Raw genomic sequence first — 26162 nt, 5'->3', positions numbered from 1 at the left:
ACATTGGGGGACCCAAAACGGGCTGTGCAGTAAGAACACACTGTGAAGGTAAAAACGCTACAGGGGGATGTGTTCGGTGGTTCAACTTTCCGTCATGAACAGTTCATACCAACAGACTAGCGAGCTTTGGTTATTAAATACATTAGCAATTAAGAAGTGATAGTAACTTTTAAGATTTTTTTCTTTAAACAAAGTACAACTACCTACCAACCAGTACCAGCAGGGATCTGTGCTGGACTGCCATGCCACGGGGGTCTTCACGAACTGCGCCAGGACTTACCAAGCTGGAGCACAGGACAGCAGCTCTCCTTTCACATATCAGAACGTATGTATTTCAGAGGAAGTGATCAGAAAACCTCAGGTTCATTTACAGCAAATAGAAGGGTAGAAAATAATTATTTAGAGCAGCTGTCTTGAGGAAAAAACCTCACAGAAATGTGACGTTGCTGAGACTCGACTCATCAAAGCAGCTCCTGGGAGGGGCCGTGGGGAGGGGCTGAGGAGAGAGGTGACTCGCATGACTCGCATGAACACGTTCACGGGACACTCGGGTGTGCTCTGCAGGGTTTTATTTAGGTCAGGTTCTTAGTACACAGCAACAATTAATTCCAAATACAATTTCAAAATTAAAAAGTGAATGTCCCCGCTCATCTGGAGGTGGTTTCATGGCACACGAGACGTTACTGGCAACAGACTGCTCCCCCCGAGGCTTCCTGCGTGGTTTTCACTCAGCTAGCACACCTCCCTCTGGGAGCTCAGAGTACAACTGGCCAGATCACAAACTGTTTACATTCCTTTTTGTAAACCATTTTGTTGAGAAAAAAGATGCATGGACACAAAATATGATAAAAACTGCTTTTCCATAGAATTCTGAAGTTGCAAAAAGACATTTCCATTTTAATGTGAAAATAAGCTTTTTGTTTTTTTTGTTTTTTTTACAAAATCCTTAAGATTTTTAGCAAGGATCATCTATACACAGCTAGGCCCTGTCGTTTCATTTGTCAATTTTTTAAAGAATTATGAGATTCTCAGTAAGAAACAGGAATGAAGGTCAGCATGAAGGAAACGTAAGGAGTGCGCACGACCCTGGGCTGAGGATCCGGGACGAGGCTGTCTGTGTGCGGGCTCCGCCAGCGCTGAGATGACACACCCACAGAGAGACTGTCTCTAGCGAGCGTGGCTGCTGAGGGGCTCAGGGGAGACGTTCACTAACGCAGGTGGCGCTCAGCACGTGCCTTTAAGAGCAGTCTGAGTGCTCGGGGCTCCTCAAGGATCTTCCTGAAGACATCAAGTAGAACTCTATAAACTCTTCGAGACACGTACAGCACATTCAATAAAGACCGCTGCGGCCAGAGTGCCGGGCGTTAAGCCAGGAACTCAACGTTATTAACCAGCTGTTCCCTGAAACGAAACATCTAACCTCATCAGCAAAATGAGACTGAACTGACATTTCTAAAATCTAACACCTAGCTCGGAAATTCCGTGTGGAAATCCCGGGAGGGGAATCACCACCTTAACACCAGTCAGGAGCTCCCGGCCAACGAGGCCCAGGAGTGAATGGGTGCGAAGCGGCTCAGATCCCCATTCCTTTCGAAGACTTTGCAGTCCCCCGTCAGCTCCTCCATCGAGCCCTTCTAAAGGGAAAAGCGGCCTTCAGGACATGCCATGCTCTCTCCGCAAAGGAGAAACGGTAACAAAGAGAACACTTCCTACTGCAGAAAGGTCCCTGGCTACCAGAAAAGGAGCACTAAAGGATAAAAGCAAACCGCCAGCATTTTGATGCCTCTCCAACAGGAAAGTCTTCAGTAATCATCTGTAATCAACGTGAGGCTGCTAAGGAGCACAGCGACATTACAGACATCACGGTGAGGGTGCATAAGACATCCTCTAGCTGGGTAATAAACAGCAGCAGGAGGGAGAAGAAAACGCCTCCCCAGTGACTAGGGACCCGGCCAAAGCAGCAGGCCCTCACCCCCCAGGATGGGAACAGCGGGGTGCCCCTGAGGGAGAGAGAAAGCAAGGAGCCAAAAGATGGAAAATACTGGACAAGACATCTGAAAAGATTCATCCTTATTCTAAACACAGCAGGCTGAATCACTCAGGTCTAGATTTTGACACATTAACACTATTTTGGTTTTCAATTTACTGCAGTGGCCTTATGACCATAAGGTCGACGACAACAAGAAAGTGTATTTTCATTCTTACCCCCAAGGCCTTTCAAAGAGTAACACCAAAAAAAGGGAACAATTCTTAAGTCACTCCTTTTTCCTTAGAAAAAGGGGATGGGCACACAAGTCAAAAAGAAACACATGAGGGGAAAAAAATCCCCTCTTCCACCAGATTCCCTCTCTCCTGATAAAATGGCTGCTTACTGGTCAGCAGATTTCAGACTTGGATCACCTCTGCCATAATATTATGCAGCACGGAAGACTTACATGCATCAGTGGAATTCCTCCTACCAACCATCTTGCAGTTTGTAAAAAGAGAAATGGGGAAAACTTACGATAAAAGAAAAAATACTACCCTCAGACTATTAATAGCATGCAATCTGTGAAATATTACATCCATTCAAAGTCTCCAATGACCGTGGGCCTGGCCCATCATCACTACACAGCATCCTTCCAAGACGATATATAGAATTCAGAACTGTACAAAAATTTAAAATATGCAGAAAACTCAACAGGTGGTGTTTTTAAAACAAAAACTCACACACACATTAGTATTAAATAATAGAGAAAAAACCAGCTGACTCCTGGATCCCCTGCTGCAGGTCTTCGGGACGGGCTTTGCCGGGGCCTTCCGCACTCCCCAGTCCAGCAGGGCTCCAGGAGGCGAGCAGAACACCACCGACGCTTTGCACAGTCATCTTCTCTGCTGCTGTAGGTGTGAGCTGCGGGAACGATGTGTTGCATTTCACAATACCCTCTGCCTTACTAATCCACTAAGCTTTCTCAGCAAAAAGCTTTCTAAATAAATAATTGGAACATCTAATTTCAAAACAGTTTTCCTAGTTATACAGCAACACTAGGAAGAGCTTACTCCATCTGGCTAAGTCTAGGTTGGCTGCTAGAATATAATGAAGCTAAAGGTGCAGAGGGCCATTACTTTGAAGGAAAACAGGGAATACAGGATGTTGAGACGACCTAACAAAAGCATGAACTGGAATGTGTACTGGAGGCAAGGTAATGAAATCCAAATTCAAAATGTTGAAGAAATCTAAAAGCACAATAGCTAACTTGCAATGTGTCGGGGAAAAACCCTGCAACTGAAAAAAAAATTCTTAAGAAGGGAACTCTGTATCTAGGTCGCAGTTAAATGGTGATGGTTTTTGCTCACAGAACAGACTCGCCAGTGGACAATGACTGCCGCCTCCACCATCTGCACCCCTCACGCACTACCACACTAATGCGGCCACCTTTCAGCCGCGTCCCTCTGTCTGCACCATCCATCACACTGCAGGCCCCCGTGTGACATACTTGCATGCAGCTCGGGCCAGGCACTGGCCATGCTCTCTTCGGGCCACGCGCCTGGGCCTGACTGGCGGAACAGCAAGCCCTCCCGGGTCTTTCAGCGTTTCATACGCTGATGGCAGCGAGGATCAAGGCCTCCGCCTTACAGCCACCACAGAATTTGAAGGTGTAATTGTGCAGATGAAAAAAAATAGTTCATTTCTCTCAGTTACACTAATTTTTATCTTTCTGACTGAATAAGTATTTAGCCTGATGCCACTTACCCCACAATTCTTAGTCTGAGATAGAACATTCAAATTCCTACCAAAAGCAGCTACTTCAAACGCCCATCACACACCATCAGGAGAGCATTTACCTTCTCTAAAACCTAGTAAGTAAACAACTCGGCAGCAGCTCACACCGGCCATTAGGGGCATTCAGAGACAGCAGCAAGTCTTTTATTTCAATGACTGTTGAGAGACTTGAAAATAACTATTTTCCAAAAAACAATAATCTTTTTCTAAATACTGAAAGAAGTAAAGAAATAATTGGTCTGACCTCCAAAATCTTATTCCTCAAAACCGCGCCTAAGCAAGGGTCTAGGATGCCTACTGGGCGGTGGCTCTGCTCACGAGGGCCAAGTCCTCAGACCTCAGGCACCTTCACAGCGGGCTCTGCGGCCACATCCACCCGGGAACCAGGACGACACGCACGTCTGCGCGCTGGGCGGCGGCGGCAGTGCAGCCTCACGCGGCAGCAGCAGCAGCGGCGGTGGCAGCAGCAGCAGCAGCACACTGAGCTGGAGCTGCGGCCATTCACCACCCTCCGAATGTGTGGAGACTCATTCACATCCTCATCAGCTACAGACTGAGAGACGGGAAGGGCTGCAAGTCACGTCAGCCTTAGCTCCTTGGCGCACTCTAGTGCTGGGAGAACGCAGAATGTACAGTGCTAAAGAGGAAATAAGCCAGCTGAAACAATTATAAAAATGGTTACATGTGGTATGTAAATACTGGTTCCCTCCTCCTCACACAGGGGAAGAAGTGTGGACGGCGCACAGGGCCACGGGGCTGCCGTCGGCACAGGCACCGAAGAACACCCCGGCCGCGGGCCGCAGGAGGAGGGGCCCCAAGGGCACACAGTATTCCTGAGAGACATCCCAGATGTTTTCTGAATCAGTCTTAACCTGATTTGTTTCACATCGTTACGCTGTTATACCTCTGACGTATTTAGAAATGGTCACTTTATTTCAATCCAAACAGCTCAACACAGTACAAGTGATGGCAGAAAGATCCATTTGTTCAGACTCAGCTCGCTTTTTTGTTTGAATACTGGGGGATAAACCAAAAAAATGTAAGCAGTTTTTGTCATTTGTATCATTCCTTCATTTCACTGGAGGGGACTCCCCAGGGCCTTCTGATAATCTGGGCAGCCTGCCAGCTCCTGGGAGGGCCCCAGCCCTGCTGAGCTCTACTCAGAATAATGCATGATGGACTCCACGTAATTCCCAGGAAAGAGCCCGGTCACTCCGTTCATAACTCCCTCATACCAACCATCGTCATTCTTCTTGATGACATAAATAATGGCTCCTTCCTGAAAGGACAGCTCATCTTCCTTGTCTTTTGTATAATCATAAATTGCCACAACTAGAGGGAAAAAAATAGGATATGAAAGAGAAGAGTAACATTTCTAGAAAGATAGAACCAAATAAATGAACATCCATCCTCTCCCAGCGCCTGAGCACTTCAGATGTGGTGACTTTCTAAACACAGATCAGAACAGTTTACAGTGGAATCTCACCTTGGGGAGGTTGGGTTCAAAACAGTGTACATGGCAAAAAATCACATTTCGTCAAACTTACCCTTCACCAGCCTATGGGAAAGTGCCTCACTGGAGAGAGAGACAATCCCAAACTGGCAAAGATGGCTATTTCTCCAGTGGCACTTGTGCTGACGTGCCATGTTGCGTAACACACATCTTTAAGCACGAGAATTCCAGCGGTGCCGTGAGAGGCAGCCTGAGAGGAGGCAAGTGAGACAGACGGACGGAAGAACAGTTGATGCCTTCTTTCCAACACCTTCCAGAGCCTGCACCCTGCAGTGAGTAGCGCAGTGGTCGCACTCCCACAAGTCACATGTGTGAACAATAGGAATCTGCTAGAGATACTCTTTTAAAACACACGCTGCCTTATGCCACTGATTTAACATATCCACACTAACAGACCACGAGTGCTAGAAATCCCATTAAGAGACCCATGAGCTCTCCTGTGAGTTTTGCTGTTTAAATCATTTGGTAACTGGGGCCTTTCGACGACAGCGGGACAGTCTCTGGTCCCTAAGTATTGCATCTCCCTCAACAGTTTCGTTAAACTGGGATACTCCAACTTGCTCAAACCCACTTGAAGACTGACCTCGTTTATCAAAGCCCCCCCCCCCCGCCTTTACCTCTCCACTCAGAACCTCATGAGCGAAGCTCCATCTGCCCATCATCTGAGAAGCATATACTGACCATTAGCTTCTCATGCAACCTTAATCCTCACGTTAAATAAATAAGAAACAGAAACTAAAAGAGGCACTGTTGATGTGGTGCAACTTGCCCCAGTTACTTTGTGTTTCTGGCCTGCTTTAGTAAAAATTAAATGGCTTTCTCAAACGCTGACTGTTTGCCATTACAGCAATCTGTTAAGGATGCCAGGAAATACTTGAGACGCCTAGAAGAGTTTAGTGTGTACTTCTCAAGATGTAACCAAACACCTAAACGCAAATATACTTAAATGACATACAAGTTTAACTCGAAATCTAAGAGAATACAAGATATGTATTTAGTATTTCTAGTCAACCTAATATTTTTTACTTTCTTTTTAATTTTTTTTTTTTTTAAAGACTGGCACCTCAGCTAGCAACTGTTGCCAATCTTTTTTTTTCTGCTTTTTCTCCCCAAATCCCCCCAGTACATAGTTGTGTATATGTTTAGTTGTAAGTCCTTCTACTTGTGGCATGTGGGATGCCACCTCAGCATGGCCTGATGAGCGGTGCCATGTCCGTGCCCAGGATCCGAACTGGTGAAACCCTGGGCCGCCCAAGCAGAGCACACGAACTCAACCACTGGGGCACGGGGCCAGCCCCTTGAGTTAATACTCTTGATGCTTACAGAAATGCAAACTCATTGAAAAGTAATTCTGAGGAGAATATCCGCAAGTCCTGCTAATTCTACCTCCTAAATTGCTCAAATCCAAACCCTTCTCCATCGCACAGTCACCGCGCCAGCCAGTGCGGCAGTCTGTAAGCGGAACACACATCCCTGGGGCGCCGGAAGGCGCTGCTGGCAGTGTGAGTGACAGGCATCCTGCGGACGCCCTGTCCCGATTCTCCGCTTTGAGAAATACTGCTTCCTAAAGCTGAGCAGCCCGAGCCGACGCCGCCCGTGTGAGGAGTTCCAGTCCCGCTCCCCTCCTCCTCCAGAGGAGCACAGAGCGGCACCATCTCCAAGTGCCAACGCCTCCAGGGGCCAAAGGGACAAGTCAAACACGGGCTGCTGCTGAGAGTCACTCCACTGATAATCCCACAACTTTCTGCAAGTTACGTGGCCCCCATTACGCTGCTTTTAACAAAATTTAAGAAAGACTTTAACAGAGTTGTCAGCTGACACATCATAAAACATTATTTTTAAAGACAGAACATTGATATCTGGCAAATAACTCTGAAGGAGTTAAAAGAATGGAGTGACAGCGCCACAGGACAAACACTTCTGCTTGCCTCTGCTTGTCTGTCGGAACCAGGCTTCCGCCCCACCGCCCCAGCTGCCGTCCCTGCCTCTCGCTTAGGGCTCCAACCTGGTCCTTCCAGCTCTGCTTTTCCTCCCTCTCTAACGCACTCTGCACCACCATCAGGGCTCTTACAAAAAGGTAAAACATCAGCATGTGGGAACTCATCACTAACCTGCTTAAAACCTTCCACACTTTCCCTCTACCACCAGATTTAAAGAAAAAATTCCAACGCCTCAGAGCCTGGCAGTCAAAGCCTCCCGCCACTAGTTACGACTCACTTCCCCGCCTCAGTCTCCCCTGCACCCCAAGGATGCCCTCCGCCTCACGGCCCTTCCCATCCCCTCCTCTGCCTGGGAAACGCCTACTCGTCCTTCACGGCAAACCACAAGCGCCATGTCCTCCGAGCAGCTTTCTGGAAGCCCCAGAGAGAACCAGTGGCACCATCTGTTTCCCGACAATCACTAATGGAGCATCCATGCTGATTTTCAGAGACGCCAGATGAACAAGGGACGGTCACAGTCTTGCGAGAACAGAACTGTTATCTGATAAGTTACCTACCCTGTTTACGCTTCTCCACAAAGTTATCTCATCGAGCTGGAAGACGACGGGAACAGATGGCTTGATGGAAGGAAGGGGCATAAAATGGGCACTGACAAAGAAGTCCAAGTTTGCCAGGGAGAGTGTAACCCAAGTGAACAGTACAGCCAGGACTCATCCCAGGTCCGCCAGAGCGCAGGCTCAGGACAAGGGCGGAGGGTGCGGGTTCTGGAGCCACACGCCGTGCTCAATCCCACCCTCCCACTTACCGCTTACAGGACATGCGGACCTTGCCTCTGCTGCTTTTTACTCAACTGTGGAACAGGAACCATAGAAGCGCCAACACCTCAAAGCACCGTTATATTCAATGAGGCAAAGCGCATACGCTATACGGTCCCGGGCCTTCTACAGGTAGACATTCTATATAAATGGCAGCTGTTTTTATTATCATTACTAACTATTATGATATCTTCTATTATATTCTGTAGCATTATAAATTCTTTCTGAACCTCAATTTCCTAGTTTGCAAAACTGGGGAGACTGCCTTACACCTGTAATAGAAGTCTTGCATTATGCCAGGCACGCAAAAATACCTGAAAACATCTGCTCTCTACCAAAGCGAATCAGGACGCATACATATAGCCGTGGTCCACACTGGGCCAGTACAAGCAGTTCTCAAGGGGTAAGATAAACCTTCTGCTAGAGCCGTGGTTCTCAACCTCGGAATTATCTGAGGAACTTTTAAAAAATGCTGATGCCTGGGTCCCACGGGTACAGATTCTGATCTAAAGGTCTGGAGGTGTGGACATATTAAACTTGGTGACTCTAACATGCAGGCAGGGTGGAGAACTGGGTCCTAAGGTCTGAGCAAAATGAGTCATTAGGCAACAGCCCTAACATTCATGCACAGTCAAACAAAAAAGCAATCGGAAGCTGAAGAGAGTTGGTTATTTTTTTGTTTTTGCCGGAAACAGTAAGGAAGAGCTTGGCCTGAAAACAAACTTCCTTTCCTCTCTTACATCTCTCCAGACTTTTGCAACATGTTCACAGAAGAGAGTCTTAGAAAGTGAAACTTTTCATTGTGCTTTTCTCTTAAGGAATAACTGAGCTGGTTTGCCAGAGCTGAAAACTGCCATCACTTTGCCTAGCAGTGTTACAACCAGCTGGGGAGTTTCTAAAGCATGTCAATGCCACAGCCACTCCCTAGTGTAGTACTTTGGGTTTGCTTTTTTTCCCCTTAAAAACAGCTTTATTAAGGTGTAAGTTAGACATACAACAATCACTGAAGTGTAGCGTTCAATGACAAATGTATCACCACACCACAGCCTCACGGCACATGCCCATCCTCCCAAGTCTCCTTACGCCCTATGTAAATTCCCTCCCCCGCCAGCCTGGTCCCTGGAAACCACTGATCCAGATTTCATTGAGATGGGATCATAAATCTGGGTCTTTTGTGTCTGGATTCTTTTATTACTCTAACACTTGAAATCCATCCACATTGTTGCTTTTCTCAGTACTTTGTCCCTTTTCATTGCTGAACTGCATTCCATTGAAAATGGACGGATATCCCACAAGTAGTTTATCCATACACCAGTTGAAAGACATCTGGGTTCTTTCAGGTTTGGGCTATTATGAATAAAGCAGCTATAAACACTCAGGTTCAAGTCTGTGTGTGAACACACATCTTCATTCCTCTGCGAGATAAGCTGGTACGTAAGTCTAACTTCATAAGAAACTGCCAACTGGTTGCTAACAGGGCTGCAACATGTTGCCTTCTTAGCAGCAACGTGTGAGAGCTCCGGTGCGACCACACCGTCTCCAGCACTTGGCGCTGACAGTGTTTGAACTGTAGCCGTCCCAGAGGGGCTGTGTGGTATTTAGTTGGGTTCACTGTGGCTTTACTTTGCATTTCCCTAAGGACCAATAACACTGAGCATCTTTTAATGTGCTTAGTCGCAGTTCACATAGCTGTTTGGTGAAGCATGTTCAAACTTCTTCCTACAAGTCGTCTGTCTCCTGACTGAGTCACTTTGCAAACACCCTTCCCAGTCTAGGGTTGGCCTTGTTATTCTCTTAACAGCGTCTCTGAAGAAGAAAGTTTAATGAAATTCAATTTATCAATTTTTTCTTTTAAGCTTCATGTTTTTTTTCCCTAACCCCAGAACACAAAGAGTTCCTCCTCTGTGCTCCTGCAGACGTTTGACAGGTTAGGCCGTACATTCCAGTCTGAAACAGATCAGGAGGGGGTTTCTGCGTCCAGTGAAGTGAGGGTGCAAGTTCGTGTTCTGCACACAGCTATGCCCATGCTCCAGCACTACCCATCGAAAACTGCGTCCTCCCCGCTCAGCTGCCCTGGGCCCTGGGCCCAGCAGTCATCCTCTGGGTTCCACATTCTACTCCACCGATTTATATTCCTACGCTCACCCCAGCATCACAGTGGCCTGAATGCTGCAGCCTTCCACTAGAACTCTGAAATCAGGGAGTTCAAGTCCTCCATCATTGGGCTTCTTTGGTTTTGAAGTTGTTTTCACTCTACTAGGTCTTTTGTGTTTCCATATAACTTTTAGAATGCCCTTGTCGATTTCCCTAAGAATGACTGCTGGAATTTTTATTGAGACTGCATTCAATTTATAGATTAATTTGGGGCAAATTGGTCTCAACAGTAATGATCAAGGAACGTATTTTATCTCTCAATTTATCTAAGGCCTTTACTAATTTCTTTTTTTTAATTTTTACTGAGTTAATGATAGGTTACAATCTTGTGTAATTTCAGTTGTACGTTACTGTTTGTCAGTCGTGTTGTAGGTGCACCCCTTCACCCTTTGTGCCCACCCCCCACCCCACCTTTCCCCTGGTAGCCACTAATCTGTTCTCTTTGTCCACATTTTTAAATTCCTCATATGAGTGGAGTCATACAGAGATTGTCCTTCTCTATCTGGCTTATTTCACTTAACATAATTCCCTCAAGGTCCATCCATGTTATTGCAAATGGAATGATTTTGTTCTGTTTTGCAGCTGAGTAGTATTCCATTGTATATATATACCGCGTCTTCTTTATCCATTCGTCTGTTGATGGACACTTAGGTTGCTTCCACGTCTTGGCTATTGTAAATAATGCTGCAGTAAACACTGGGGTGCATAGGACTTTCGGAATTGCTGACTTCAAGCTGTTTGGGTAGATACCCAGTAGTGGGATGGCTGGATCATATGGTAATTCTATGTTTAATTTTTTGAGGAATCTCCATACTGTTTGCCATAGTGGCTGCACCAGTTTGCATTCCTACCAGCAGTGTATGAGGGTTCCTTTTTCTCCACAATGTCTCCAATGTTTGTTACTATTAGTTTTTGATATTTTTGTCATTCTAATGAGTGTAAGGTGATATCTTAGTGTAGTTTTGATTTGCATTTCCCTGATGATCAGCGATGATGAACATCTTTTCATGTACCTATTGGCCATGCGTATATCTTCTTTGGAGAAATGTCTGTTCATGTCTTCAGCCCATTTTTTGATCGGGTTGTTTGATTTTTTGTTGTTGAGTTGTGTGAGTTCTTTATATATTATGGATATTAAGCCTTTGTCAGATGTATGACTTCCAAATATTTTTTCCCAGTTAGTGGGTTTTTTTGTTTCAATCCTGTTTTCATTTGCCTTAAAGAAGCTCTTTAGTCTGATGAAGTCCCATTTGTTTATTCTTTCTATTGTTTCCCTTCTCTGAGAAGACACGGCATCCAAAAAGATCCTTTTACTACTGATGTGAAAGAGTGTACTGCCTACATTTTCTTCTAGAAGCCTTATGGTTTCAGGTCTCACCTTTAGGTCTTTGATCCATTTTGAGTTTATTCTGGTGAATGGTGAGAAAGAATGGTCAATTTTCATTCTTTTACACGTGGCTTTCCAGTTTTCCCAGCACCATTTGTTGAAGAGACTTTCTTTTCTCCATTGTAGGCCCTCAGCTCCTTTGCTGAAGATAAGCTGTCCATAGATGTGTGGTTTTATTTCTGGGCTTTCAATTCTGTGCACCTGTTTTTGTACCAGTACCATGCTGTTTTGATTACTGTAGCTTTGTAGTATGTTTTGAAGTCAGGGATTGTGATGCCTCCAGCTGTGTTCTTTTTTCTCAGGATTGCTTTAGCAATTCGGGCTCTTTTGTTGCCCCATATGAATTTTAGGATTCTTTGTTCTAATTCTGTAAAGAATGTCATTGGGATTCTGATTGGGATAGCGTTGAATCTGTAGATTGCTTTAGGTAGAATGGACATTTTAACTATGTTTATTCTTCCAATCCATGTACATGGAATGTCTTTCCATCTCCTTATGTCGTCATCCATTTCTTTCAGAAAGGCCTTGTAATTTTCGTTGTATAGGTCTTTCACTTCCTTAGTTAAATTCACTCTGAGGTATTTTATTCTTTTTGTTGCGATTGTGAATGGTATTGTGTTCTTGAGTTCTTTTTCTGTTAGTTTGTTATTAGGATATAGAAATGCTGATTTATGCAAATTGATTTTATACCCTGCAACTTTGCTGTAGTTGTTGATTACTTCTAACAGTTTTCCAATGGATTCTTTGGGGTTTTCTATATATAAGATCATGTCGTCTGCAAACAGCGAGAGTTTCACTTCTTCCCTCCCTATTTGGATTCCTTTTATTCCTTTTTCTTACCTGATTGCTCTGGCCAGGACCTCCAGTACTATGTTAAATAAGAGTGGTGACAGAGGGCATCCTTATCTCGTTCCTGTTTTCAGGGGGATGGTGCTCAGTTTTTGCCCATTGAGTATGATGTTGGCTGTGGGTTTGTCATCTATGGCCTTTATTATGTTGAGGTAGTTCCCTTCTATGCCCATTTTGTTCAGAGTTTTTATCATAAATGGCTGTTGGATCTTGTCAAATGCTTTCTCCGCATCTATTGAGATGATCATGTGGTTTTTATTCCTCAGTTTGTTGATGTGGTGTATCACATTGAGTGATTTGTGATGTTGAACCATCCCTGTGTCCCTGGTATGAATCCCACTTGATCATGATGTATGATCCTTTTGATGAATTGCTGAATTCTGGTTGCCAAAATTTTGTTTAGAATTTCTGCATCTATGTTCATCAGCAATATTGGCCTGTAGTTCTCTTTTTTCGTGGTGTCCTTGTCAGGCTTTGGTATCAGCATGATGTTGGCCTCATAGAATGTGTTAGGAAGTGTTCCATCCTCCCTAATTTTTCGGAATAGCTTGAAAAGGATAGGTATTAAATCCTCTCGGAAAGTTTGGTAGAATTCCCCAGGAAAGCCATCTGGTCCTGGGGTTTTATTCTTTGGGATGTTTTTGATTGCTGTTTCAATCTCTTTCCTTGTTATTGGTCTGTTCAAGTTGTCTGCTTCTTCTTGAGTGAGCTTTGGGAGACTGTAGGAGTCCAAGAATTTATCCATTTCCTCTAGGATATCCATTTTGTTGGCATGTAGTTTTTCATAGTATTCTCTTATAATCCGTTGTACTTCTGCGGAATCTGTTGTTATTTCTCCTCTTTCATTTCTGATTCTGTTTATTTGAGCTTTCTCCCTTTTTTTCTTTGTAAGTCTGGCTAGGGGTCTGTCAATTTTATTTATCGTCTCAAAGAACCAGCTCTTTGTTTCACTGATCCTTTCTACTGCCTTTTTCATTTCAATAGCATTTATTTCTGCTCTGATTTTTATTATTTCTCTCCTTCTGGTGACTTTGGGCTTTGTTTGTTCTTCTTTCTCTAATTCAGTTAGGTGTAGTTTAAGATAGTTTATTCGGGATTTTTCTTATTTGTTAAGACGTGTCTGTATTGCAATGAATTTTCCTCTTAATACAGCTTTTGCTGTATCCCATGTGAGTTGGTATGGCATGTTATCATTTTCATTTGTCTCCAGGTATTTTTTGATTTCTTCTTTAATTTCTTCAATGATCCATTGCTTGTTCAATAACGTATTGTTTAGTCTCCACATCCTTGTGCCTTTCTCAGCTTTTTTCTTGTAATTAATTTATAGCCTTACAGCATTATGATTGGAGAAGATGCTTGTTAGTATTTCAATTTTTTTAAATTTGTAGAGGCTTGTTTCCCAACATATGGTCTATCCTTGAGAATGTTCCATGTGCACTTAAGAAGAATGTGTATTCTGCTGTTTTTGGATGAAGTGTTCTATATATGTCTATTAAGTCCAATTGTTTTAGCTTTTCATTTAGCTCCACTATTTCCTTGTTGATTTTCTGTCTGGATGATCTGTCCATTGATGTGAGTGGGGTGTTGAGGTCCCCAACTATTATTGTGTTGTTTTTACCTTTTCCTTTAAATCTGTTAATAGTTGCTTTATGAACTTTGGTGCTCCTGTGTTGGGTGCATAGATATTTATAAGCATTATTTCTTCTTAATGAAATGTCCCTTTGATCATTATATATTGTCCCTCTGTGTCTCTCTTTACCTGCCTTATTTTGAAATCCGTTTTGTCTGATTTAAGTATTGTGACACCTGCTGTCTTTTGTTTGCTATTAGCTTGAAGTATTGTCTTCCTGTCCTTGGGGCTGAGGCGTGTTTCCTGGAGGCAACAAATTGTTGGATCTTGTTCTTTAATCCATTTTGCCACTCTGTGTCTTTTTATTGGAGAGTTCAGTCCATTTACATTGAGGGTGAGTATTGACGCATGAGGGCTTAATGCTGTCATTCTGTTGCTCGTTTTCCGGTTTTCCTGTGTTTTCTTTGTTTCTCGTCCTGTGTGTTTTAGCCTACCCATTGACTTTTGCAATTTCTTATGCTGGGTTTCTTAAATTTTTCCTTATTTATGTTTTGTGTCTCTGTTCTGTTTTTTAGTTTAGTGGCTACCCTGAAGTTTGTATTTAGAATCTCGTGTATAATATAGTCCATTTTCTGGTAGTCTCTTACTTCCTTGGCCTAGACTGATTTAGTCCCTTTCCTCTTCCCCTTCTAAATTATTATATTCATCTCTTATTCCAACTCGTATTATGAGTTTGTGGTTAGAGTGATAAGATCATCTTTGCTTTGGTGGTTTCCTTCCCTTTATCCTAATGCCATAGTTGAATATTTGCTATCCTATTCTGGTTCTATCTATGTGTCTCCCTACTCTGTGGTTTGTGACCACTTTCTCCCTTTTTTTCTTTTTTCAGGCATGAGAGCCTTCTTGAGGATTTCTTGTAGTGGAGGGCTTTTGGTTACAAATTCCCTTAACTTTTGTTTGTCTGGAAAAGATTTAATTTCTCCCTCATATCTGAAGGATATTTTTGCTGGATAGAGTATTCTTGGCTGAAGACTTTTATCTTTTAAAGTTTTGAAAATGTCATTCCATTCTCTCCTAGCTTGTAAGGTTTCTGTAGAGAAATCCGCTGAAAGTCTGATGAGGGTTCCTTTGTAGGTTAATTTCTTCCGTCTTGCTGCCCTGAGTATTCTTTCTTTGTCATTCATTTTTGCCATTTTTACTACTATATGCCTTGCAGTAGGTCTTTTTACATTGACAAATCTAGGAGATCTGAAAGCTTCCTCCACACACATTTCTCCCTCAATCCCTAGAATTGGGAAGTTCTCTTCTATAATTTCGTTAAGCACACTTTCTGCTCCATTTTCCTTTTCCACGCCCTCCGGGATTCTGATAATTCTTAAATTGGATTTCCTCAATGAATCAGCTATTTCTCGGAGATTATTTTCATTTTTTTAAATTCTTAGTTCTCTTTCTTCCTCTGTCTGGAGCCATTCAGCCTGTCTATCTTCGATTATGCTAATTTGCTCCTCTATGGTGTCTACATGTGCATTCAGGGAGTCCGTATTCTGTTTTATCTGATCCATTGTATTTTTCATCTCCAGTATTTCTGATTGATTCTTCTTTATAGTTTCAATCTCTTTTGTGAAGTTACTCCAGAACTCATTGACTTGTTTCTCTACATTTCCCTTTACCTCAGTGAGTTTTTTGATGATAGCTACTCTGAACTCATTTTCACTTAGTTTACCTATTTCCAAGTCCTCAGGACTTAATTCTGTGTTTTTATGGTTTTCCTTCTGGTCTGGAGCTTTTATAAATTGCTGGATGGTAGAGGAGTGGTTTTTGCGCATGATGCTGTTATTCGGTTGCAGTTACAGCCTGTCGCCACAAGATGCGGGTCGAGAGGCATGCATTCTGAGCCCTCTGCCCTCAGCCGCCATGGTGGCCCGCAAGGCGGGTTGAGGGAGGAGGGGCACTTTCTCTCACACGCCGACCTGGAGTCTGTTCAACACTTGCTCTCTGGTCTCCCGGGGTGCTGGCTTGATGGGGTCCCCACACAGAAGCTTTCCCCCGTTAGCGGGTTTCTGCTGCACTGGCGGTGGGAGTCCTGGACAATCCCCAGACGCTTGGCCCCTCCCCCGCTCCTTCCCTCACCTGCACCTCCCGTCTCTAGGGGAGAGAGCGAAGTTCTCTCTTACCCCATTCCAGCTCCTCCAAGGGGGGGCTCCAGCCTCTCCGCCCTCTGTCGTTTTGCTGCCGTGGGTCTCTGACGATCTCTGTATTATTAGAGTTATTGGTTGAAATTCAGTTCTTCTGGGTTTTGGTTGTAGTTTGGAGGGGAGAGAGTCCCGGGTCAGCTCACACCACCATTTTGCTGACGTCACTCCTTTACTAATTTCTCTTAATGTTTCACAGTTTTCATCATTCAGGTTGCATATATTTTATTAAATTTATCCCTAAGTATTTCATGGTTTCGACATTATTACAAAAGGTACTGTTTTGTAAAGGTCAATCTCCAATTGTTTGTTGCTACTATATGATAACACAATTAATTCTGCACATCAACTTTGCAACCTACAATCTTGCTAAGCTTTGTAGATTCCTTAGGATTTCCTACATACAAGATCATATATTCTGCAAATGAAGATTATTTGATATTGTCCCACATTACCTGTTGCTCTGGTTTTGGTTTTTGTCTGTGCCTCATTCTGAACAGTTGCTATTGTCATACCATCAAGATTGCTGGTCTTGGGCTGGCCCACTGGTGCGCACGTTCCACTTCGGCGGCCCAGAGTTCACCAGTTTGGATCCCAGGTGTGGACATGGCACCACTTGGCAAGCCATGCTGTGGCAGGCATCCCACATATAAAGTAGAGGAGGATGGACACCGATGTTAGCTCAGGGCCAGTCTTCCTCAGCAAAAAGAGGATTGGCAGCAGATGTTAGCTCAGGGCTAATCTTCCTCAAAAAAAAAAAAAAGATTGCTCGTCTTTTCTTCTGAAGTGTGACTTCAGATATTGCATTTTTCATCTCCAGAAATTCTATGTGGGCTTCCCTTTCTCTCTTTTCAAAAACTATCTTCTACTTCCCTCTCACATCCATGTTTCCCTTTACCTTCTTGGACATCTGTGGCATTTCTAACAGCTGTATAACACCCCTGTCTGGCAATTCCATCATCTTGGTCACTTCTGGGTCTGTTTCTATCGACTCTTTTTTTTTAGTTATGAGTTATATTTTCCCACCTTTTACATGCCTTGTATTTACTGATTGGACACTGGACACTAGACACGAGTCTTCCTTTGTGGTACACTGGATTCTGCCGCCTCCTCTGAACAATGCTGGACTTTGTCCCCCTGCTCAGGGAAGCTACTTGAGATGAGTTGGATGCTTTCAAGGTTTCCATTTGAGGGTCCGTTAGGCAGTCCAGCGCAAACTGCAGTCTCTAGGGGCTAACTTGGCCCCACTACTAAGAGGACACACTTGTGAGGCCTCTTCTCAATGCCTCGTGCTTTACAAGGCCTTTCGACTCCAGCTGCTGTGGGAACATGAACTATTCCCAGGCCTGTCATTTCCAAGAACTTTTCTGGGGTTTTTTTTCTTTTTTTTTTTTTTCAGGAAGATTAGCCCTGAGCTAACTACTGCCAATCCTCCTCTTTTTGCTGAGGAAGACTGGCCATGAGCTAACATCCATGCCCATCTTCCTCTACTTTATATGTGGGATGCCTACACTACAGCATGGCTTTTGCCAAGCCGTGCCATGTCCACACCCGGGATCCAAATTGGCGAACCCCAGGCCGCCAAGAAGCCAAATGTGAGAACTTAACCGCTACACCACCAGGCCGGCCCCCTGCCTGCTCCTTCTGGTTCTTATTTCTCAGTCTCAGGTAGTTTCTTCACACACATGTCAAGTCAGCACTCAGTCAAGGACGTGAGGGGACCCTCCTGGAGATCTCAGAGCTCTGGCCTCTGTCTTTATGTCACTGCCTCTTCTCTGTGGCCTCCCAAAACTCTGCTCTCGATCTTCTCTAGGCAGGGAGACCTCCAGCTTCAGTCTGGGTTCCACCTCCTTGCACTGTGGCCTGGAAACTCCTTCAGGCAGCAAGCTTGCACAGTCAAGGCTCACAGCGTTTGAGTTCCTTCCCTTTGGGGTCAGAGTCCACCACTGCCTGTTGTTCAATGTCTGAAAGCCATTTTTTTTATATTTTTTTCTGGATTCATTCCCAACTGTTTTATGTGGGAGGGTAAACCTGATTACTGTTGCTCCACCTTGGCCAGAAGGTGATTCCTTCTTTGTTTAAAAAAAAGAAAAGCTCCCAGGTGATTCCTACATGTGCTCTGGTTTGAAATCCAGTGAGGTAATAGCTTTTACTTCTGTAACAAAAACGTCCTTCGAGGCAGCACACATTCTTTCTGAGCTGATAGGGCCTGATGAGATTTGGAGGGCTGCATCCCGAAAGTGCCGTCACAGTTAGCTCAGATATTAAGAGGAACTTTTCACTAAAAGAAAGGCCCAATACTACTTTGCAAAGAAACTGAGAAACCATTATTCTTTGGAAGAAAGTTATGTGGAGATACTTAAACTGAAATATCTGATATGAGATGCCACAAAAGATGCTTTAAAGCATGCAGGTAGGAATAACTAATAATCTGGAAAAATCCTCCTCTTTTTGGGGCATTCCAGAAAAACCCTATCTTTTAAATTTTTGTCTTAGAGAAACATTCATTAAAACATACAGGTTATACAACGAAAACTTTACTAGTTAGTAAAAAATAAATGAGACTCTCTTTAGTACCAGTAAATTTCATTCTATGCAGAGGTTTCTTCCCACCCCTCCAGATCTCTCTCTGAACTTACCCTTTTCCAAGTAAGACCGTGGAGCCCACGGCGGGTCCTCTTCGGCGTAAGGATCGCTATACTCCACCACGGCTGCTTCCTCCTCTTCGTAATCTTCTGGGGGGGGAGGGGGTGGGGGGGACTCATCAAAGACTGGTTCTTCCACAGGTGGTGGTGGAGGTGGCGTATCTGAAACTAAGAATGTATCAAGCTGATAACAAAACTACACATTATGCAAAGGTCAATACTTCCTATCTGAGCTTCCATGTTCATGGACTATGAACCTAGACTTGAAAATAATAATCTTTCAAAAAACAAGTGGGCAAGAGCAGTCTCCTCACCAGCTATACTGATGCTGATCTCCAAGCATGACTTTCTCCTCCCCTTGGGTTAGTGCTGATGGATGCTGAAAGGGGTCTAGCCAAAATAATAATTATCAACTGAGCCTCGGAACCCGTTTATGCTAACACATGATCCTTTTTTTCAAAGAGATCAGTACAATGTAGCTTTACATTATATCCAAGGAGGAGTGCTTATCAGAAATATTAATAATTTGGAATTTATAACCATATTTAATAGTGAATAGTTAAATTTTAGTAATCAGCTACATTCCTCAATGATTTTTTTTTTTTAAATACCATTTTACCAAATTAGCAGGGTGAGATGGGTGAGATGTTTGTGTGTGTTTTTTTAATATATACAGAATTTCAACTAATTCAGACTAATCTATGATCCAGAATTTCTTCAGGCTAAATATCCAAGGTGATTTAAAATATTTAAAATGTCTCCTTATAGAGATCTGCTTCCATAGCTCAGTGACGAGCATATAGTAATAACTAAAACATTATCTCCAAACTCAAGGGAACTCAAGGCCTTCAAAATGCTTGGTACATACTTGAGCACAGCTCAACAGAGCCCAATTTTAATGAGTAGCATTAATTCTTATATTTCCGTGAAATTCTCTGAGCAATCCTGTTTATCTTCTATTTAGTATCTAAGCCTACTGATTGAATCAAGTGGATTTTAGAAGATTCTGGCGCCTGGTGAGGACCAGCCGTATCTCCATCATACTCTCTGCTCTCCCAGGATTCTTCTCCTCTGCTGTGCCACTGTGTACTTACCAACTCAGCTACTACATGAACTTCAAAACTTTACTCATTCAAAATAATTTTTAGTCCTAATGGGTTTTTTAAATATACAAAAGATACAGATATGTGATTCCAGCATATACTTTATGACAAATTACATATGGTTGGGGTAAGAATCCACAATGCATCCTGTTTCCATTTATAAGGTAAAGAGACTGACTTTAAAGAATCGCACAAAAGCAAACTGTCTTCCAAAACAATCACCTTGAGAAATTACACTTCAAAATTACTCAAAGATGTTGCCAACGTTCATTTTTACCTTTTCTTATAACTGCCTCAGAGTCAATTTAATAAGACTAACATAAACTACCATTTTTTCTAACTTTTTTTCTATTGAGGTCATACTGGCTTTTAACACTGTGTAAATTTCAGGTGTACGTTAGTATATTTCCATTTCTGTACAGACTGCGTCATGTTCACCACCAAGTCTAGTTTTTGTCTGTCACCACACACATGTGCCCCTTAGCCCTTTCACGCCCCCCCACCCCCTTCCCTTCTGGTAACCACTAATCTGTTCTCCTCACCCATGTGTTTATCTTCCACATACAAGCGAAATCATATGCTGTTTGTCGTTCTCTGTCTGACTTATTTTGATAAGCTACCATTTTTTACTTAAAATGTTCCAGTTACTCAGCTGGCACTTCTACAATACGTTACTTCGTTTCATCTTTATCTTGGGGGGGTGGTGTTTTTAATCCTCACTTTATGGATGTGGAAACTGGCTTTCCAAGATTAAGTAGTCCTACAGTAAGGAAGTGGAAGAGCAGGAATTTGAACTCCAATGCCTATTATCTTAAAGCTACCCTACTATGGGATGAGATCAATTCAATAACTTTAAAGTCAAGTTTCATTATTATTCATTCGACAAACATCAACTGAAAGCCTATGATGGCTAGCTACTATGCTCAGTGCTGGGAACAGAGCAGTGGGCACAAGTCATGGAGACATGCACAACCAAACTTTCATTTATAATTAAGTGCAGTAAGTGCTTTAAGCCATTATGGAGAACAGAGCAGCAGAGAAAACCTCTTACGTGGGTCAGGAAAGGCCTCCTGAAATCTGAAGGATGAGGAAGAGTTAACGGCCAGGGATGGGATAGGGCAGGGGTGATATATCATAACAGCTGTAAAGAAAAAAATAAATACAAAGGTAGGGAAGCAGGACGCCTTCAAAGAACTGAGCAGAGTCCAGCAGAAAGAGGCATGAGGAAGCTGGAGAGGACTCAGCAGGGAGGCCCTGTGACACCCAGACTCTCTCCAGAGGGGTCGAAGAAGAAGAGCAGGGTCACGGCCACACTAGGGAGCCCAGTGCAGCAGGATCCAGCTCATTCCAGACTTCTCCAAACATAAAACATAACGCAGAGCACAGATCTGCAACCACAGCGTATGTGTCTTCAAAATCATGTACGCAAGAGCTAGGAAGATAATTCCATAAGATAAGTATACGTCTTTCCAAGGTGGATGTTTCAGAGGACAACATTCATCTGAATGTGTAAGTCCTGCTGTGTCTGTAAAATCAGCCATAGCTCACCTCATATAGAAAGTTTCTTATTTTTATGCATTTTGTAGGTGAGAAGTATAAATGACTATGGGAAGAAATGAGAAAAGAACACCTCAAAAGGCAACCACACTGTGGTAAACACAAGAGGTGCTCATGGGGTACCTTCCAATAAACAGAAGTAAAATCAACTATTTTCAGAAATTAGCAAGTCAAGATGCAAAGGCATCTGGAAGAGACACTGAGCCGTCAGGCCAGAAAGACTGGAGTATAACCAGTAAAATACAAGACAGAAATGCGTCAATAAAGAGGGGGCATTCCGTCAGCTATGGAAGCAAAAATAAGGAGGAACTAAAGCGTCCGCTACATGCCAGAGGCTTTCTGAGTGCTGAGGAAACAGCCCGAGAGCAACACATGCAAAAGGCCCTGCTCTCACAGAGCTCACATTGTAGTGCCGGCAATGCCACCTCCAAAGGGGCAGGCATCCTAAGAACAGACTGCAAACACTTCTGTCCCAGTGGCCCTGCTATGAGATGCATACACTGGGTACTACAGCCTGATGACATCAAATCTGTCACTAAGGTGATGCCTGAGTTCAGATTCCATGCCCATCATGCAACCTTATAATTGTGATGTGGGTCCTCATGTAGACTGCTGACAAGAAGCGAATTCATCTACCATAAAGACAATGTTCACTGGCCTCTGGAACAGCAATTCCTCACTGAAGGTTGATCAGGCCTCCTGCTTTGAGGACATCAGTCTCCTGAGCTTCCTTATTAATGCTTCCCTAGGAGAAGACTCAATGTGTCAAAAAAAATCAGTTATCTGATCCTACATAGCTCAACCCCAGACCACAGGCCAATATAAATTCATTGCCAATCTATGAGGTCTCCTGGGAGACAGACTAGCAATTTGGTGCCCTGGGACCTACCATGGCATGTCCATTTTCCCACCTGGAATCACAGGACTGGAGAAAGATTGTCAGGTCAGCAACAAAACCCTAAAACTCCAGTGATAAGAAACTAAACTACTGCTTGTCTAAGCAACCCAGTGAAAAAGATGGCCCATCTGGTGATTAGAGCATCCCCTCAGTTAGATGTGATCTTCCTTCTTATGTGTGGCTTATTTTGTATCTGTCTTATCTTCACTGCCAGATTTTAAGTTGTCTGAAAGTAGAGAACTTCATCTTGATTATTTTATCATCCACACTAGCTGCTCGTGCAGTGACTTGTTCATAATATTCAAATTTCTGAAGTATTAGTGAATGAATTACTATTCAGCCAATCATATATAATGACATTTTATGCCTATAATCTGATCTACAGCATAAAGAAGACATAAACTTACTATTTTCTTGGACTCTGGCCACAAATCCCATTAAAGGTAACTGAGGAGTTACCTGTAGGATGGAGGGAGGAGGAGGAGCAAGAGATACTGCAAAAACAAAAAAGGTGTGGAGGATAAGGGGTAAGGGCGAGTTACATTAAAAGGAAGGGATATACAATAAAACGAACATATAAGGAGGGAAACCACTGTGCACAAACATTTTATAAGCTATCTTAAGGATCCTCTTTTGAAGGATAATGCATTAACACACAAAGCAAAGTATCAGGGGAGTTTTAAGGAAGTTTTAAAAAATTACAACAGGAAGCATTTATCACATACACAAATCTAACACATAATGGCAAATTGACCTTTTCATTTCAATAACAATATGTCTTCTCAAATAAAGAATTTCTTCAGATTACCAGGAATAATTTGGTTTTCTGGACTTTACCTTGAAGGTTACAAGTTTAAGTGTTCGGCAATACAAGAGAAAAAACCATTACATCCCAACATCCTAAATTTATACTTTTCATTACTTCATTAACAGGCAAATTAATTGGTGCTTCATTCATTAACTAAACAAACATTTACTGACTTCCTACTAAGTGGCAAGCACTCTGCTAGGAGACCAATATCAGAACCCTCTCAGAGTCTGGGCTGTGTCATTACAATTTTTCATAATCCCAACTCATCCCACCTGCTCCAGCCAGGCACCTTTTCTCCCTGAGCCTACAGAACAACGTGAGCCTCATTCAGACGCTCCTCCTCTCCTCCCAAGGCATAGTTCCCTCCGCCTCAAACACCTGGTGCACTGCCTAGCACTGGGAAACCTTCAACAGATGTTTAACGTATGTAAACACATCAACAAGCCAGGTCCGTGCTGAACAACTGCCCAGGATTAACATCAGTTACAGTGCCCTTCAGAAGGAGTGTCAAGTTTGGTATGCATTTCTCATGAGGAAAGATCACCTTTACTAGCTCCAAATGACAGTTAGGACTAGTAAAACTAAAAAGAGTCACTGCCCTCAAAGAGATCACATTCTAGTTGGGAAGAAAAGACAAAATAATAACCTTAACCCAACAATACTTGCAGCAATTCCCTGGAGGAGGCAGTGGTGGTGTCGTGTGATGGGGGTGGGGATGGTGCTGAGGGAGGCTACAAAGAAACGACTGCTGAGCAGCTACTTGAAGAAAATCAGCTCAACAAGCAGACAAGGGTTGAGAACGACAAGCTGAGAACCACGTGAGGGGCAATAGCTTCAAGGTGAAAACGGTATGACAGTCACAGGACAGGAACTGTTTCCACATGGCTCGCCTAAGATACGCCAGAGAGAAAGCGCAAGACCTGGGGAGGTGAGGGGGGTGTGGCCTAGGGAAGGGCCTACATGGCAGGTGAAAGAGACTGGACTTCAAAGTCACCCAGAGTCAAACGCCTGACTCACCGTCTCCTTGCCGTTGGAACAGCAAGTTAATTGACTTCTCTGCGCTTAATCCATAAATGTGTTATGAAAAAGAGATAATGTAACGCAACCTACCTTACAGAATGGTTGCAAAGTTAAAAACAAAAATAACGTATGGGGAAAGCCTAATCCAGAGCCTAGCACAAAAACAATCAAGGCAGTTGAAACAGACAGAAGAGGAGAGAACTCAGGAACAGTGTGGAAAGAGGGCCTGGTAACTACGGGTTCAGCGGGCAGAGGGGAGAGCAACAGCTGAAGATGATTCTTCAGTTTTTACCTTCCTAGCTGGGGAGGAGGAATGCCATTAACCACATCAACTCTAGCACGTAGTACAGGGAAAGAAACGGACTGGTGAGTAGGCCGGTCAGGGGGCGGTAATGAGCTGATAAATGAGATGTTACAAAGGTGACTTAAGCATAAACATGGGAGGCAACTGGAAAGTGTCGACTGAGTTTGTGAGAAAAATCGAGAGGAACAGGTCAGTCGTTGTCAGCGGAGAGAGAACAGCTAAGCTGTGGGTGAGTGCAGGGAGAACACGTGGAATGTGTGGACGAATTAAGCAGACCACCCTGAAGAACACTGAGGTTTAAGGCACAGAGTAGTACACAAATTGGTACCTTGTTTAAAAAGATACCTTTTGGGGAGGTTTTTCCCTGAAGTCATGCTTCTTGGTAGTAAATCCTTAAGTTGTGTGTCCATCTCCCACTCTCAGAGGCTCGGAACAATTGTTGATATGTTCAAAATACCCTGTTTTTCCAAACTTGGGGTAAGGAGGCACAATGAACAGAGAAGGTAGCAGAAACAAAGCAGCTAAAACTGAGCAACAGCAGCAGACAGCAACTGGCACTAGAAAAGCGGAGATCAAACTACGTTCCTATCAAAAAGATGAAACGCCCCTCTTCCATTAGCACCTTTCCTCACCGCCTCTGTAACAGAAAAGTAGGAGATTTCCTACTTCAGTCACTGTTTCTCACCCAAGTAAAAAATGACCTAGTCCTCAGCTGAAAAAGAATGATCAGGGGCTTAACTCAAAACAGCCTTTTTATAGGGAGGTTGACCTTATAATTATTTTTAAGATGAATATGTTTTATTTCTTCTCTAGTTCTGAAAGTGAAAATCTGAAACCAGAGTGGTTTTAAGAAGTCCACCCACAGCAGCCCAGGCAAAACCAATCCCAGATCCTCCTTAAACAGAATCACTTAATAACAAAACAAGTTAGATGTTTTTCAGACCAGTCTAGGGCATGTTTAAAAACTCAGTTCCAAATAGAGCTTATTTTGCCCAGGGCAAAAATTTTATGTGACGGTCCAAATTAATCCAGACACCACAGCATTTTCCTTCTGGACCATGTAAGATTTCACCTGGCCAGAACTCTTGTGAACCAGAACACCCTACTTTAGACTAGATTTAGCTTCTTTAGAGTTGAGCTGAAAATGAACTATTCTTGGAGAACTTCAGCAGGATTTTGATGCAAAGAATGGTTTGCAACATTCAGTTTTAGTCCTACACATCTTGTGACTAGAAAAGAGCAGGAAGCAGCTATAAACTTGTTTTCACTCCTTCAGCTGAGATGATTCCTCACAGAACAAGACTCGTTTGACCACCGAAAGGTCTCCAAACTTTGCTTCAGCGGTATCACGTTCACAATCCACAAACGGAAGTTCACGTGAAGAGACGGGCTCACCAAGTGACTGGCGTTTACAGAGATCCTAAGTAGAACGAACAGAACTACAGCTGACGTGCACACAGCAGCACGCAGACGCCTCAACAGGGAACGGCTCTGCAAGCAAACCCAGCTTAAGAGGATGCGTCCGTGCCGAGGAAACACGGAGCCTTCCCAGGCATGACCTTCCCGGTTATTTACAAAGTCCTTTGCAGTATAATCTTTGAAGCCTGGTGTTTTAAAATGTCCAAGTCAAAGAGTTTTAGG

General features: G+C 43.4%; 2 protein-coding genes across 48 annotated transcripts in view; one reads left to right on the top strand and one right to left on the bottom strand.

Moving 5' to 3' along the window:
* Positions 1 to 26162, bottom strand: part of ABI2 (abl interactor 2) — a 128036-nt gene that overhangs the window by 9178 nt on the left and 92696 nt on the right. For 21 of the 46 annotated variants that reach the window (XM_070241661.1, XM_070241672.1, XM_070241673.1 and 18 more), the window contains 3 exons: positions 22794 to 22880; positions 18823 to 18996; positions 553 to 5095 (listed from right to left, as the gene is read on the bottom strand). In XM_070241661.1, the coding sequence (XP_070097762.1) occupies positions 4920 to 5095; positions 18823 to 18996; positions 22794 to 22880 (437 nt within the window). In that variant the 3' untranslated portion in view covers positions 553 to 4919. Of the gene's footprint in view, positions 1 to 552; positions 5096 to 18822; positions 18997 to 22793; positions 22881 to 26162 lie in introns of those variants that run through there. The other 25 variants (XM_070241674.1, XM_070241677.1, XM_023622469.2 and 22 more) reach the window with 5 other exon arrangements.
* The window catches only part of RAPH1 (Ras association (RalGDS/AF-6) and pleckstrin homology domains 1), a 116371-nt gene that overhangs the window by 88989 nt on the left and 1220 nt on the right, over positions 1 to 26162 (top strand). Inside the window, exon 15 of one of the 2 annotated variants that reach the window (XM_070241656.1) lies at positions 19793 to 19844. The exons of the other annotated variant lie outside the window; for it this stretch is intronic. Within the exon in view, the coding sequence (XP_070097757.1) occupies positions 19793 to 19828 (36 nt within the window). The 3' untranslated portion in view covers positions 19829 to 19844. The remainder of the gene's footprint in view (positions 1 to 19792; positions 19845 to 26162) is intronic. 2 annotated transcript variants of the gene reach the window in all.

This window comes from Equus caballus, chromosome 18, assembly GCF_041296265.1.
Source record: "Equus caballus isolate H_3958 breed thoroughbred chromosome 18, TB-T2T, whole genome shotgun sequence".
Classification (NCBI taxonomy): domain Eukaryota; kingdom Metazoa; phylum Chordata; class Mammalia; order Perissodactyla; family Equidae; genus Equus; species Equus caballus.
This window is presented reverse-complemented; position numbering and strand designations above follow the sequence as displayed.